This window comes from Calypte anna, chromosome 2, assembly GCF_003957555.1.
Source record: "Calypte anna isolate BGI_N300 chromosome 2, bCalAnn1_v1.p, whole genome shotgun sequence".
NCBI classification, from domain to species: Eukaryota; Metazoa; Chordata; class Aves; order Apodiformes; family Trochilidae; genus Calypte; species Calypte anna.
The window spans coordinates 79191856-79208435 of NC_044245.1; the positions used below are offsets into that span (position 1 = coordinate 79191856).

The 16580-nt window shown below is 40.1% G+C and overlaps 2 protein-coding genes across 2 annotated transcripts in view; both read right to left on the reverse strand.

Annotated features, from left to right (window-relative positions):
* Positions 1 to 778: 778 nt before the first annotated feature.
* On the reverse strand, positions 779 to 10270 carry ROPN1L (rhophilin associated tail protein 1 like). The gene is made up of 6 exons (XM_030446019.1): positions 10212 to 10270; positions 8444 to 8601; positions 6553 to 6676; positions 6294 to 6455; positions 4373 to 4548; positions 779 to 1862 (listed from the first exon to the last, which is right to left on the reverse strand). Exons 2-6 carry the CDS (start codon positions 8572 to 8574, stop codon positions 1799 to 1801), a joined length of 657 nt encoding a protein of 218 aa, XP_030301879.1. The 5' UTR covers positions 8575 to 8601; positions 10212 to 10270; the 3' UTR covers positions 779 to 1798.
* Positions 10271 to 12466: 2196 nt separating this feature from the next.
* The window catches only part of MARCHF6 (membrane associated ring-CH-type finger 6), a 43830-nt gene continuing 39716 nt past the window's right edge, over positions 12467 to 16580 (reverse strand). Inside the window, exon 26 of the mRNA XM_030444328.1 lies at positions 12467 to 15093. Coding sequence (XP_030300188.1) covers positions 15003 to 15093 — 91 coding nt within the window. The 3' untranslated portion in view covers positions 12467 to 15002. The remainder of the gene's footprint in view (positions 15094 to 16580) is intronic.

Below are 16580 nucleotides of genomic sequence, written 5' to 3' on the forward strand. Positions count from 1 at the left end.
TAGAATCTCATTTTAATATAAAACCACAGCTCCATCACTGAAGTTGCCCACCTCCAAGGTGCCACCATCCCTCACGGAGGCTGCACACTCAATGTTTTTATAGCCTAGACCTTTAAATACAAACGAGAGAACTTTGCACCAAGCACTGTTAAAGATCCTTGACTGCAGTCACTCAAGCTCCATCTGTTGGCTGGGGGAGATGGATGTCAGGGAAGATACCATCTCTGGGAAGGACACCCCTGCCCTCTGGGACCAGTCAAAGGGCTGAGCTTTAATAAATCTCACTCTTCATTCATCTTGTGGTAAGAAACCTCATTTCGCGTGACTGAATTCCAGTGTGTATCCACGGTGATTTCTTTACTGGTGTGGTGTTAGTAGTGCATCCAGAACCTTATTTTCCAGCCTCCTAAAAGTTAATTGTCTGTCACTCAGAACCTAAGCCTGGCCACCCCAGCTCCTCTAATATCTGAAGGTCAGCTGGATTGCAAGGGGGTTTATTTTCTGCCAAATTTCTTTACTCACTTTAACGCAACAGGAGGACACTTGAAATATTGCTGACTGCCTTTTTAAAACACTAGGTGTGTACCCATTTCTCTCCAGAAATAGCTAGGAGGAGTTCCTATTCTTTATGCTGACATCATATAAATATTAGCAATAGAGGTTGTTAAAAAGACTTGAGACACACAGATACTTATTAAGAGTATGCAGGAGAATTCCACTTCAGTGAGATTCTTATTACAGCAATAATTTTTCTGTTAATTCTTCACCCAAGGCAGCAGCCTTGTTATGTCTGCAAAGTAAGAAAATAGGAAAGAACAAGGTTGCAGATCCATCTTTCCTACAATGCTTCGTTTTGTTTGGTCGAGTTGCCAGGAGAGGGCACTCCATAGGCTTCTCTGTTAATGGCATCTCTGGTTTCAGTGTAGCTGCCAGCATGCTGTCTCTTACCTCAGTCACTTCTGCAATTAAGTGTGATTATCTGTCACGAAATAGTCTAGCTATGATTGATTTAGACTTCTGTATTTACTGTAGCTGTTCAACTGAAAACCAAACAATTCTCAGGCATTCCTTCTCATCTACATGCCAAACACAGTGGCCTTTTCTGTCAGAAAACAAGACATACTTTAAAATAGATCCTGCATCTAAGAATTGGGAAAAAAAACATGTTAAAGTTCTGAAAGGGTCCTAATTAGAGGGAAAGCAATATGGAAACATCACTTGTTTCAATTCCTACCAACTAATTTCTTAAGTTGATATCTATTCTGCCAGCTCAGCCACAGGGTTCTCATTAAGTTCTCTTGGGTAAGGCCTTGTAAAACTATGCTATTAATGGAACTTCTTCATGCAGACAAAGCAGTCAAAAGACAAGCTGTACTTGTGTAAGAGTTAAAGTCAGTGCTGTCCAGAAGCATTACCAGAAATGCACAGGTTATTAGAGGTGGCCAGTCTTCTCTAAAGTAAATTTTGTGTGCCACATATTTTCTTACAATTTCTTATGAAGTATAGGTAGGAAGAGATCCAGAGCAAAACACATTTTACTCAATGTAAACAAATAAGTGAAGGTACCACTCCCTAGGTATGAGCATGGGTATTGGAGAGGCAGGAGAACAGTAGAACCATGAATTCAATCAACATCTACTGCAAAGTGGGATAAAGAAAAGGAACGGACAGAGAAGAGCATCTTCTTTCATTGTAATATGCAAAAAACAATCCTTTGAACACAGATGTTCCTACATGTATTTCTTCCTTATTTTTTTTTTCCTGTTCACCCAGGCTGAAGAGTAGGTTCAATCAGAACTTAAGTTGTTGATGAAGGCTGGGTCACAAAGTTTCTAAGTAGCACCATCCCATTTTGTTGGTCACTGGAAAGGAATAAACCAGAAGTTATAGAACACTAGCATGGTAAATCCTAGCATGTTGGGCAAGATACAATTGAGGGTTATATTAACAGCAAGCAAGAGAGCTATTTATAATAAGCAGTTCTTATTAGAAATTGTCAATCTGGTAACTAATTACTGTGAAAAATTCAGTTCATGTGTGTACTTGTGTGGTTTTGAGCTCCTGTGTACGTGGAGCTGGTAGCAATCTAAGACAGAGTCCAGTTCCAGATAGATGGCAGAAAGAGTCAGGATCTGTTTGCAAACATGCCTTACAGGCAGCACTTAAAGGACAAGCCTGTTTTACATCTTCTAAAACTGGTTAAAAATAAAGTGCATTTTGTATGATGGATGTATGACCATGGATAAAATGAGTGGAAATTTACTACTGAAAGCTGGATTGAAGACACTATCATTTTACTACATTCCTAATGCTAATTCCATGCTAAGTCTAGCAGTAATATATGAAGTATCTTGATGGATTCTTTCCTCCCTCTGCTAAAAAAGCTTTGAATTCCAGTGCCCACTGAATTTTGTGGGCACAAGACATCACATAACCAATCCAAGTCTATCAGAAATGAGACTTTCTCCTGTAGCACCTCACAGGAATTAGTCCTAGTTAGCAGAACTGCTAGCACAAGCCTGTGAATTTGAAGTTTTTGCTGTTATAAAAGATGACAAAAATATGTTCAACTGTCTAAAGCAACAGTGTAGTATTGGTGTGTAAAGAAAGAAAAAAAAAGAAAAAAAAGAAAAGAAAAAAAAACCCCAGTAGCCAAACTATGCAAATACCCTGTTGACCATCATGCAGTACAGGTGTCCAGAAGCTTTCAGAACAAACAGGCTGTGAGCACCAACGATGGTGACAACACATCAGAAAATGGCAGCACAATTTGAACAGGCTGATCATTACCAGGCTGTTCTCAGTCTTGGAAGAAGGATTTGAGGAACAGTACAAAAGGAAAAAGTCTGGCTGTAGCAAGGGGAATCTTTTGCCTCTACATGAGCATTCAATCTTGCCAACACCCAGATCACTGGAGTGCACATAGGAGACCCAAAAATCCTGCACTGGGACCACAGCACAGCTGGTACTGCTACACTGACCTGCTTGGCTTGGCTTTTCTCCTGGACTGCACTCTTTAAGTCTTTATATATATTAAAAAAAAATGAAGTAATGTAATCCATAAATTAGCATACATCAGTGATGAGAGTGTTTCTGCTATCCAAATCCATGTGGCCTTCATATTGCCATTTGTCTTAATTGACTGAAAGGTGAGCATGTAACATACAGGCTCATCAGACACTAACAGCATACAGATCATCTGAGACCCTGCAAGTCCTCAGGAACAATACAAAGGCTTTTAAACACCACAGTGTGTACATAAATATATATATATACACATACATATACATTACTCCTTTAAGGTACATTCTCTTTGCATCCAGGTCTACTGAACTCACCTGCCCCAGAGCAACTGTATGCTATTCAGCAGCAAGACCTTTGGTATCACACTAATAAGGTGCTACAAATAATCACCTTGCCTTGATACATGAGAGACCTGTCAGTCACAGTGGTTCATCATTTGCTAACAAAATACTCAAGAAAGTCAAGAGGTAGCAGTGGGGGTTGTCCCACTCTTATTATGAAGCCAACCAGTGACTACACAACACAGAAAAGACCTGAACTCAGCTGTTGTCGATAGCAAAACAGATCACCTGGCAATGAGCTTTTTAACCTTCAACCTTCACATCTCCTGCTGTGAAAAACTGCATCAGTTGATGGCTTACTACAAAATGATCTCAGACCAAGCAGAAAGAGAAACATGAGAGACAAGAAATGTACTTAGGCACCCCAGCCTGGTATGGATACCAAAAGAGGATGAACTGTTCAGGTGGGACTATGTCCTGCCTCTGTCCCTTATGTCCGCTGAAGGCAGCATACACAAAGACTATGAAAAGCAGGACTATTTACCATAGCTAATACAACAAACATTGAAGAGCCAATTCATTTAAGAGCAAGTACATACTAAACATTTTTTCAGAAGTTTCTAGGGAGCAGTAATTCAGGAGAAACATAGAAACTTCAGACATTGGATGGGAACTTCCAGTTTTTCCTCTCTGATTTATGATCCATATTAAATTAAAAGAGTAGCCCATAAGATGCTCCTGGCTCCAGTACCAGTAATATGCAGATGACAGAAACTTGTATGTAATTGCTTCCTAACAGGGAAAACCATACCACCAGGCAGTGACTGCAATATTTCAGAGACAGATGGAGAAGTAATACATTGTGATTTTACAGTTCAAACTCTGATGTTGACCACTTAACATGAAATAACTATGTGCACTTTTGACATAACCTTAGTCAACCTCTAATCCTGTCACTATGGCTATACCTGAAATGAAGATAGATTATTCACATGAAATTAAAGGTTTATGGAGAACCCAGGGGCAATCTACACATTAAAATCCCACACACAGATTTTTGCACTTACGCCTGTTGTTTAATTCCATGGAGGAAAGCTTCAGTTTTCTCCTCTGGTATCTCTCCATCAATACTGGCCAAGTAGGAGTAGAGGAATGAGAATGTTTCAAAGGGCACACTGGCTGCTCCACCTTCTGGGTCCATTGTTATGATTTCACAGGCATGTTTCATTGAACTCAGTAAGGACTGTAGGGAAGGTTCAGTCAAGAAATTAGAGGAACAGTACCAGAGACACAAACATCCTTTGCACACCACAACAAAATACACACTGTAAGCCACTAAAAGTAAGTGTAAATGACATGAAGGCTTTATCACTCTTACCTAGCTTTTAATCCCAAATCTACCCTCTAGTACAGATGCAGGGATGGAAACAATAATGAAATTCTAGTAGAAATAAGAGTAAAAAAAAATACTAAAATCCTGTGACATTTAAAGATTGCACAGGGTAGTTTGAGCTCTGTCTCCAATATGGACAAATTGCTCTATTCTGCTACTGTAAAATCTCAAACATCACTATGCCTGCCCACATGTATCATATGTGTATATATATATATATATCTTATCTCAATAGATCTAATTGAATTCTCAGCAGCAGCTAAGTCAGCTACATCTACAAAACCCAGAAAATTATATCTTTTGGATGAACTTTTTACTATGATATAATATTAATTTTTAGGAAAGGGAAGGAGAAGCAGCTGCCTCCATGGTGTCAGACTCAGCACGGCCTTCCAGCCTCTGCAGTTTGCTACTGTGCTACTTCTGTTCCTGCTCCTGCCACCCCCAGTTGCCACTTGCTCCCCCTCACAACACACCACAGTTAATTACATCCCTGTCCCCATCTTTCAAAGGTGGTTTAGCAGGCTACTTCTGAAGTCACTTCTCCAAGGCTGTAAAAATGCATCAGTGCTTTACAAAAAGACACTTCAGGTGACTGGTGTTTTTAAGAAGCTCAATGCTTGTCTATTCTTGTGTCTTACCTGTGTCCCTGTTCAACCATGAACACAATTTACAGCTGCAGGAAAATGAACAGAAATTTTTTTGTGTGCCTTCCTCTCTAGTTTAGCAAACTGAAGTTTAAGTTTCAATATGTAGAGTGGAAATCAAATTACTCACTTAGTATCTGGAAGGATGGATAAACTGAGGTAAATTCAAGACTGTCTAGCTTAATCAGAATCATGTTTCTGTGATTCTGCTTTTGTTCTGACTTTTTAATTTTATTCATTAACAACCTTGCTGTGACTTATTTGAAATGAAGAAAAAAACCCAAACTACAAAACTATGTTGAGAGGAAGACAGAAACACACAGTTGAAATGAGTAAATTATATACACACGCGCACACATATGATTGCATTGGCAGGCCAGGTTAATGTTCAGGCTTTCCAGATATTCCAACACTGTCAAAATATTATTTGATGTGTATTTTCTTTTAAATATCCCTTCTTTCCTACTGTAGAATTAAAAATATTATACTTCATAAGAACATCAGTTTAATGCACTTTATATCTCATTCTGTTGAAATGCTCTGCTAAGATTTTATTACTAACATTTAAAGAATTAAATATAGATTTAGTCACATTAACTGCTTCTGTGAAAACTTAATTGACTATACAATCAATTAAAAACTAATTTCTTCCTCCATTTCTCCTTGGACTTTTATACTGATGCCATAGGCAGCATTCCTCTATCATCCTCTCACTCGTGTTCCAAGCTCCCTGTGGACACCTTGCTCCTCTACTGCCATCTCAGTCAAGCTCCCCAGACCAAAAGCTGATGGGGAACAGAAATAAACATGCAAGGCACTTTGCCAGCTGCTGCAAAAGCAATCACTGTTCCTCAAAGTCCACCTGCATGAATTAGTCTATGGTCTACCTCCCATATGATTATGTACAACCATTTGCTTTTGGATACAAGGTCTCCTGAACAAACATACCTTGCCAAGCACGCTGCACCCAAGTGCTAGAAACTTCATCCATTCCACCTCCTCCCCAAAGTTGTCCAGTTGGAGGAGAGTGTTCAGTTGCTCTTCTGGCAAGCACAAGTCCTTCCATTTTTCCTGCAGTGTTGCAACATTCACCGTGCCTTGGGGAGAAAACTTGAAACAATATCAGGGGACCACAGTGAGAACTCCGAAAACCAGAATGAAACTAAGAACACAGACTCTCCCCCAAAATATATCAATATATTTCTACCTGCTTGTGCAAGATTTTAAGGAATCCTGGGGTCAAACCTGCATCTGTTGTCTCTGTTGCAAAAGGCATTTCAATCCTCTCCTTCACAGGAAGGGGCTCGCCTTTTGACAGTGCTGAAAAGTACCTAGGTATATGGGAAGAGCAGCACACTTCAGTGGCCATGGCCATTACAAGCTACACAGAAGTAAAAGCTCAGATGATTTTTTTTTTAATATGACATAATAGTTCAGTGGGTGAATCCACACAGTCCCTTACAGGAGCAGCAGCACTTGGCAAGCCACCCGCCCACACAACTCCCATCTCCCCTTTCTTTTTAGTGGAAATTCTTTCTTTTTAGTGGAAACCACAACTGCTAGGCTTTCCACATTCTTTTTTAAAACTCTCTAATAATTCTTAAGGCATTTAAGTCATTTTGGGTATGATAATACTCAGCCCTTCTTAGAAGAGGCAGAGAGTGATGTATTCACATCAGAGTGTGCTTGCAAACCAAAGCACAGGCTTTCCTCATTCTATTGACTAGCACCTGAGGGCTCATTTGTTTAACATTCTCCTCACAAGCCACCTGAAGATCACAACTGGCTATTTACATTGCAACTCTTCTGTTCACTTCCAAATAAAACTTTAAAAATGGAGCAGAAAAGGAATTAGAAGCAGATCCTTTTAATTAAAAGCAACCACCTCTGCCGTAACTGGCCAGCAACCTGAAGCAGGCAAGAAAAACTTAACTTTTAATTTGGTCAGTGGCTGGTCTAACCCTAAGAGTTTCTCCACTCATCTTCCCTCACCTGCCTTGGTCACCCATGTCCATGCCCAGGCTATCCCATGTCTTGCAAATAATCACCTAAATGCACAACAAGCAGCACTGCAGAACTGAATTAGTGTGACTGTATAGAAATTGATGCCTGGTCTGTATGTACATATAACTCCTGGACTATTTTTCATCTCCATCCATTTCCCAACAGGTTTAAGCAACCTGGCAGCTGTCACTTTGCTCAGCTAGGGCAAGCTCCCTGCACATCCATCAGTCAGACACTACAGCCCACCTCCATCACATTCCTAAGACACACCCATCCATATTAAAACGTCCTTGCTTGTTTTCTCCAACACTGAAGCTCTGGCAACTCTGTTTCAGACTTTTTCTTTTAATAGACAAGCCAGACTCCAGCCTGGCTTTGCTAATAGCTTTCCCCTATACACAGCATGGACTTTTAAAATCTCCCCAGCTAAGGACATCTCAGATACCTTCCAAAAGCTTGTCCATACAAAACTGTAGGACACTAAAAAGTAAGAGTGAGAGGCTGAGGTAGAAGAAAAAACCTATATGTTAAGAGGAAACATTTAAATATCTTAAACCAACTTCACGATGAAAGACTTTATTTGGACTATCATCTAGAGATCACAAACAGTAACATTTAAGGAGATACCTTACATTTATTCCTGGAAACAAACGAAAAAAAAAAGAAACCTAGGCAAGCTTAAGAATTAGAAAGCTATTTCTAGGTTTCCTTTGAATTCCAATAATTTCATTAAATCTCACATTAAAGGCAAAAAAATAAAAAAGGTTTGGTATTTTAAGATCCTAAAGGATTTCTTTGGTCTTGAATGACAGAGCAACTAATGGCAATAACAAAAGAATGAAGATGAATTCTTCTATACAGAAATGAAGCAATTCCAGAAATACACTAGTCCTAAACCTCAATGAAACAGAAAATAAAACAAGCCCTGCACTATTTTTACAGGCTCACAAGCTGCATTAATAATGCACATAAGTGCACAAGTAATACACAGGCTGGTTTAATATTCAAGCCAGCTTCACTGTATAATAAAGAGGAGTGAGATTTTCTAGGTCTACATACACAGTGCTACATCATTACTTGAGCATCATACTCACGCAGCTGCCCATTGCAAAACATCATGGGGCTGAGTCCTGATGGCAGCTTTGGTAAACTGCTTCAGAATGTCAGGCAGATCAGGGGGGATTTTGATCTGCTGAGCACAAAACATGGTATCTGGAAGAGGCATGGTCTGTTTGTGTTCAGTTACAAGGACCTGGAAGAAATAACAATAAGGCAGCAGTTCACAGATGCAGAATACAAATGAAAATGTGTGTGTGCACACGCTGCAGGGGGGGAAGGAGGGAAGGTGGTGGTGGATGACAGCATGGGACAACAGTGCTTCTACCAAAACTTAAAAGCTAGAAACCTTAAATTGATGGCAACACCAGTTAAAAAGGCTGAAGCATGGACTCCAACCACAGCTCCAGGTTAGAAGAACTACTACCTTAACAACCCTCTTTAGATAGTTTTTAACTGATTTTTCTCTTCAAACCTGCCACACTACTTATTTGGAGAACAAGTAGTCCAGCCAAGTCACACCACACGTGCCAGTGTGAATGTCAGCTATACTGACAACTCACTATTGTGTGCCAAGAAGAGTCTTGTCGTTTTTGTGCAGAAGATAGAGCAAGCAGATGATGATTGCCAAAGTCACTGATGAAGGAATGGGACTGCTGTGACTCAAGGCTGCTTCGAGGATCAAACCTTACTCAGAACTTAATTTCTGAAGAAATGCTTGGCAGGGTATAGCATCTTCATCACTCCAACACAGCAAATTTGCATGAGGAACAGGCTTCAGAGTGTGCATTTAGTTACTACGTTGGCCAGGCACTTTCAGTAGTGATTAAAAAAATGTAGCTCTAGCCTGGGAACTCAAACTGAAAGGAAAGAGTTGGGAATTTCAGGTTAAGCTAGCGAACAGAAAAATCTTGAGGAAGGAATACACAGCTGTATACATGTGCCTTTGGGAAGCAGTCAAAGAAAAAAATACAAAGTTACAAGAATACAAAGAGAGAGAGAAAAAAAGCTACTTTTCTTCAATTAATTACAGTCACAGCAGGGCTGAGATCGAGGCCCTGCACTAGTATCCAGAGCTGGTTGCCCAGGACCTTATTCAAAGGGGTTTTTTAATGCCTCGAAGGAGTGAGACTTCACAAACCTCTCCGGGCAACCTGTGCCAGTGCTTAGTCACCCTTACACTGGAAAAGTGTTTCCTGATCTTGGGGCGACCTCCTGTACATAGACACGGTAAATGGACAACAAAAAGGCAGCTGGGTCAGCCAGCCTTGTCACCATCTCTCCGTAGCAATACCCCCTGGGCTGTCACACGGGTCACACGCTCCTTAAGTGCTAAGGTCACCTCATTTCTCTCACCTCTTATTTGTTCTTATTTTCTGGTTTGTTGTTTTTTTTTTTTTTAGGCAGCCAGGTACAAAGCTAAACCCGGCAAGCAGGGAGACGCACACCAGCCCGGCCCAGCTCCTGCTGACAGCACTTCATAGACCCGGAGTCCGGCAGGAGCCCTCTTGCCTGTGACCGGCCTCTTCACCGGCCCTGCCCAGCGAACCCGTCCCGGGCCCCCTTGGCCTCCTCTCGGGCCGCCCCGAGCTACCGCATCACCCATTGTTACGAGCCCCTGACGCACACCCTCGGAGGCTGCCCCAGGCCCCGGCGCCCGGGGGGAGCCCAACCTCCGCCCCACAGTTCGTCTCCGGCCGGCGGGCAGCACCCCCAGGGCACCCCCGCACCACAAGCAGGCTGCCTCCCCGCCCCCGCCGGTCCTGCGTCCCCCCCTCATGGGGAGGCCCGGGCTAAGCGCCTCACCTGCCCCGCTCCGCTGTCCCGCTGCCGGGGCAACGCAGGAGAGGCTGGGGCGGGGCCGGGCCGGGTGCCCAACGGGGGCGGGGCGGGCAGAGGAGTTGCTGCGGATGTAGTGCGGAATTCAGAAGTAATACCTGTTCGCTACTAACTTCTGGAAAGACCTGAAACACCTTAGCGTGAAGCCACCCGCAGAGTGCGGGGCAGGGAGCTTGGCTTCTAGCCGCTGGCCCCCGGGGTGTGGCAGCTTCCATCGTCCCTGGCTCCCCGAACACGACACACGCCATGCTTTGGGGTACCTCCTCCCTTCCTGGCCTGGGTGAAATGCGAGCAAACATTGCCTGAGCTGCAAAACAGACCTAAGGTGATTTATTTTTTTAAATCTATTACCCGCAGCAGCTGTAGCTTCAAATGGCAGCTCGGCTGCTCATTACAGGCTGGAGCAACTCCAGTGGATGCAGCCTCCAGGGCAACAAAATCATGTCTGAAGCTGTACCATGGGACAGAGCAGCAACTACAAAGTGGTGTTTTTTCCGAGTACTTCGTTAAAAACACAATAAAGCCCATTCTTCTAGATGAATTGCAAACGGCTGGAAAAAGCAAGAAGGCTACAACTTTCATACAAGAATGAAAAATAATTGGAAAATAAGAGACAGACTAATTGTATGCTGGTCCAGAACATGCTTAATCTTGTAAAGACCTCTCTAGGCCTTCTCTCTAGGTAACACCAGTTGCATTTTCCAGGGACAGAAACACTCTGTAAAAGCCGAGTGATTTAACATAAATCAGATAAGTAAGGTTAAATGCCCTTCAATGCCCTCCCTGCACCCAAAGTCAGAGAATTCTGAATGTTTAAATTCTTCTTATACAGGAAAACAAACCAAAAGACCACCTGTGTGCTTTGGCATTGGCCACTATGCAGCAAGTGGCAACAGGTAAAAATATAAGCAGCAAAATTGATTTGCTGAGTTGAGGAACTGTCTTGTCATTGCTCCATCACTGAGTATTATATTGAATTAAAAACATTGTTTTGGAACAGTATTTGACCTTTGTAAATACCATCTTATAAAAATCTCCATTATTGAGTAACTTGGATTTCAGCACATCATTTCTCCATCTATGGTGACTTCCAAACAAAGAAATAAAACCCACAAACATAGCTTCACAATTTAATAGAACTGTTGTTAATAATACAATTTCAAAGTTCTCTTTAATTTAGAACTGAAGTATCAAAATAAGAGAGCTCTAAATTACCTTTAGGCTTTGCAAAAATTGTTTCCTTATCTGTTTCAGAAGACAGGCTCCTTTTTTTTTGTATTTTGGCATCCTGAACTCCATTGTATCAGCAAGACTCAGTTCCCTGTTTCATGTTTTTATTAGCTGTATTCTCATTTCTGCTAAGAATCCCCCTCATTGCTCAGGCTGCACAGTGCCCGTGCCCCAAGAACAAGAACACTGACAGTGCCACAAAGCATTTCCAATCTAGAGATAAATGCATGGACAGACAGTGGAGGATGAGGAAAAAACACCACCACTCATCAGCATGCCAGGCAGTGGCATCAACAAATCACTACTGTTTGTATGGTAAAGAGCTTTTTATAGAGTTCTCTGAAGAATATGCAGCTTTTTATGAAAATGTTTGTTGAGGCTGAGGGGAAAGCAAGGAAAGAATGCACTCAGCTGAAAAGTGATGTTACTGTAACTGGTGCTAGAGCTGGCATCTTATTGAGGAGGTTGCTGGAAGAAAATAAGAGGTTACAGAGAGCCCTCAAAACTGAAAAGCAGTAACCGAGGCTTACCCAGGGGGGAGGGGGAGTCAGAGAAAGGATGCAGAGTTTTAACTATATTTAATCAATACAAAACAATCTCTGTAGAAATGGTCAAAGCCCTGCTGCAATTAATTCTTCCAATATGTGGAAGACAGCTACAGAACCATCTCATAGCTCTTGGATGAAGCTCTGTAGAACTACCAACAGCCTTGGATACTCCACACACTGTGAAGGCAATAGAATGAAACCAGTACCCCTCTCCAACCCCTCCCTTCCAGACCCAAGGCCAACACGTTGTGGTGAAAGCACACGCAGGACTTTTCCCACCTTAAGAGCAATGTAAGACCACTGCACACCGTGGTCCTCCAGCACAGATGGAAATCACTGGCACAGAGTTTGTCACCTGTCTTAGCAACATCCAGTTAACTTCCATGCTTAATATCAAGTTTCTATGCCAGAGGAGTACACTCAGCACAATAAGGCAAACTATTAAAACAATACAAAATTAGTGTTATTTAATTCTTCTTCTATACAACACCTCCATTTGCTTTCCCCAAAACAGACATAGAAATAAGGAGATGAGATTTTTTGGAAGTTCACAATGGACAGTTTCAGAAACAAACTTCACCTGGTATCTGTAAAGCAGTGCAAAACTAAGTACAACAGTTTGATTTGAAACCAGTTCTCTGCAACAAAGAGTAAACACAGATCATGTAAGCTACATTAAAATAGTTAACAGTTCACATTACATGACTGGCCCAATTCAGTGTTTTTCTGCCATGACTTGCAAAATACAGTAATAAGAAACAGCACAAAGGCTTTTTCTTAATAAATTTTAATGTTAAGACCAGTTTGTCTTGATAAAAACATAGTTACAAGAAGCACACTACTGCAAATTCTGGATGATGCACAGTAGTGCTTGCAGTATTTCAGTGGCAAGACCATTCTGGAACTGTTTATGGAACATATGTCAAAGACAGAATCTTGGCCTAAGTAAGAACGGATGTAACCAGTGAATTTATTCTTGTGAAAATATATCTGTCCCATCATATACACCACTGTAAATAGTCAAATGCAATATTTATGCACATCAAAAATATATGGGGCAAATACTCAATTTAGCATTTAGCCAGCAACAAATGAATGAGAGAAATATTTTGGTTATTTTTCTATGAATTCACGCCACTGGAAATTTCCTAACAAATCACTTCAAAGGGTAATATTTGTGGTTCAAACCCATCAGGAAAACAGTAATTCTGTAAAACAGTAGTTCCTGACCTGATAGTGACAGCCCAATCCTACTGCCACTAGATTTCAGATGCATTTGGCTTGTGCTCACTGCCTTAAGTACATGAGTTCAGGCACCCAAAATACACTACCAACATCACAGCCTGAACCATATTAGCTCAAAATACACATGATCAGAGATGCAACACCAACAAAAGGAGATGACACTCTCAAAGCACCTGCCAGATTTTCAAGTATTAATTATATACACATACAGTTAAGTACAGAATACTGAATGACAGTGTACCAATTAGCAATTCAAATGTTTCATCAATTTCCTGATTACTGCACTGGATACTCACATTTCCCCCATTTAATCTAGGAAAGATACTGCAATCTAAGCATGTGATTTGATGCTACTTAAAGCTTTGTGATACTGTTATGTCTTTTCTTTAAAATATCTACATAATCCCTCCCCAAACATTACTGCAAAAGACCTCTATCTACATATGGAAATAACACAGACTTGATTTGGTGGCTCTTGTTTGAGCCTTTCTTTCTTGCAAAGAAATTTACTAACTCTTCCTTGCCTGTAGAACAGCACAGGTATTTTTCTGCTCCACAGGCAATAAGTGGTACATGACAGATCACTTCTCAATATTATTCCTATAAAAATTCACAGTGACCAATTCTGAAAGAAAAGGGATTTTTTTGTTGTTGCTGTGGGTCTTTTTAATTTTTTTTTTAAGTAATTGTGCAATACAAAATTCATACTGCTATTTGCAACTTTGGTAACTCACAAAAAAAGAGACTTCAAGCTCTTTAATTAAGGACCAGACCAGAACGTTGCTTACACTATGCTCTTTGTTCCCGTGCAAACACATCAGATACGGTTCATCCTGCCTCTTGAGGTTCTGAAAAATCCTATTGTTAATAAGAAATTGGCTACCGTTTAAGTTGTGAACCTATCTGATTCTCCTTGGTACCTCTAAATGTTTCCACTACCTAGCATTAGCAAATTTTTTTACTTACTGTTTCAAATTCTGGAAATTCTGATTCCCAAAACCAACCCCCTCCCTTGACCCAACAGAAAAAACTAGCTGAGCCTCAAACAAGTACATCTGGATTCTGAGAAGAGGAAATATTTTCTTGATTTAACAGCAACTGTACAATATTACAAACTCAGACACATGAAAAACAATTATGCAATAGAAAATGTACAACAGCTTTGGTGTTATACAAAATAATAAAAAAGACTTGACAGCAAGATACATAGTTCATTTTCTCACCACAGCCACTTCATTGCTGACTGCAAGGCAGTTATTTACTTTTGATATTCTCTGTGTGGCCTTTCTGCTCATGAAAAAATCATACTATTTTACTACAATAAGAACTGTTATGAACACCATAAAGTAAGCTCCAAATTTTATAAAAACATCTTGCCTCTTCGCACTATTGCTTTGTGGCACATTGTCAACAGAACAGCAGTCCAAAATAAAGTGACAACTAGATTTAATAAATTAATATACTTTTTTAAAGATGTACAATGCACATTCCTTTTAATCCAAGGTTTTAGGGTGTCAGGATACTTCTATTTACACATATACAGATCTCAGACAGCACTGATAACACCAGAAAATGCAGATAAGGAATAGAGCCTTAACTGCTATCTGGATGTGACTAATAGAAGCCAAAACACTGCTGAGAGTATTATTGGGAGAGATATCCAAAGACTGAAGAAGAGTCTATGAAAAAGGACATGTAAAGGCAAAGGGAAGGTCACGATGTTTATTATGACCATCTATTCTTGTGAAGACTGAGGTGGAGTTGTTGATGTGCCTTGTTTACCAGACTTTCGTTCGTAATTCACAAGCCGTTGCCCAACAAGGTACCTGGAATGACAATAAAAACATTGAGAAATTAACAAATGTTGATAAAATTCTGTAACACAAATCTACTCTACCTCCTCTGCTGCAGAAGTAGCTCTCATTGCAATCAAAGTTATTCTACAAGTGATCTCTTCCCCCTTAATGATGTGAAATAGATTATGTTTACATTATTTATATACCCAGCCCTTTTGCTAGGTGATACTTAAGAGTATCTTCACAGTGTCTGTTCCAGCCACTGCCACTTCAACATCTGTAACAACAATTCAAGAGACAAAACAAAATTAGAGTGCTAGTGAGGTTTTACATTCAAAAAAGAATCTGCTACAATGCAGAAGATGCACTGATAAGAGTGAAGAGAGGTTCAGCTCATATCTAATGATAAAAACAATTTGGTTGAAAAAAAGTAAATATTGTAAAGGAAGAACTTTTACTGCAGCTCAGTCTTTCTTAAGGGGAGATGAAAGACCCTAATGCTACTACATGTCAAGCTTAAGTTCTATTAGATTCCTTTACTTAAATACCTTTTCAGCACTTCACCATCTCATCAGCTTGGCAGTTTCCCTGACTTTCACATTATTCCTTACTTCCTCTATATCATTGTTTTATACTCCTACCTTTTACCATCTAAATTCCTTTCCATTCTTCCTATTTTTATGCTGTCTCTACAAGTAGAAGAACCACATAGACCTATAAATTCTTCCCCTGAAACCTCCTGTTTCCTTTAGAAGCATTTTCACCACCACACCTTTCCTCTTGGTAACATAACCAAACAACCATCCCATTTTTTGCACATTTTAAAATGTCACAAAAACTTGTATATGCTTTTGAAATTTGTAACATGAAATACTTAATTAAACACAAATCTCTACTAGTTAGAATGACTATGCTTACTTCCTGGAATGAGATCATTAACTGAAGTTGAACAGATGTCTTGTCTACAAGGACAGTTGTAACAATAATTTACTATTGAAGTAATTTCCACTTAGATACATTTTCACAGCTTTGTATGCTGTTTACATGCCTCTATTTAAACAAGAAAACAACTTGTAACAGTAATGCAAGTTGCATTTCAATACACATTCTGCCTGAAAGATAGAAACGTTTAGCTCAAAACCCATTTGTAAATATAAATATTAGCTAAGGCAGGCTCAACGCTACAGAACATGTTATAAAGGGAGGTGGAGAACAGGATTTAAATCAGCTACCAAATGGAAGGTGCTAAGACAAAAATTGGTCTGCTGAGCATTTAAATTCAGTTACAACTTTAATATTTCCAGATACTACTAATTTCACATCTACACCAAACACCAGGAAAAAACATAGTATTTTATCAGACATCTGAGTAATGCAGAGTAGTGATTACTGAAAACATTGCAAAATGTGGTATGGACTAAGTATCAAATCAAATTAATGTTCTTTAACAAGTTAATTGGGTAATGAGTAAAGAATAAGAAAAAAAGACATGCAGAAAAACTTGAATGGTTTTATAA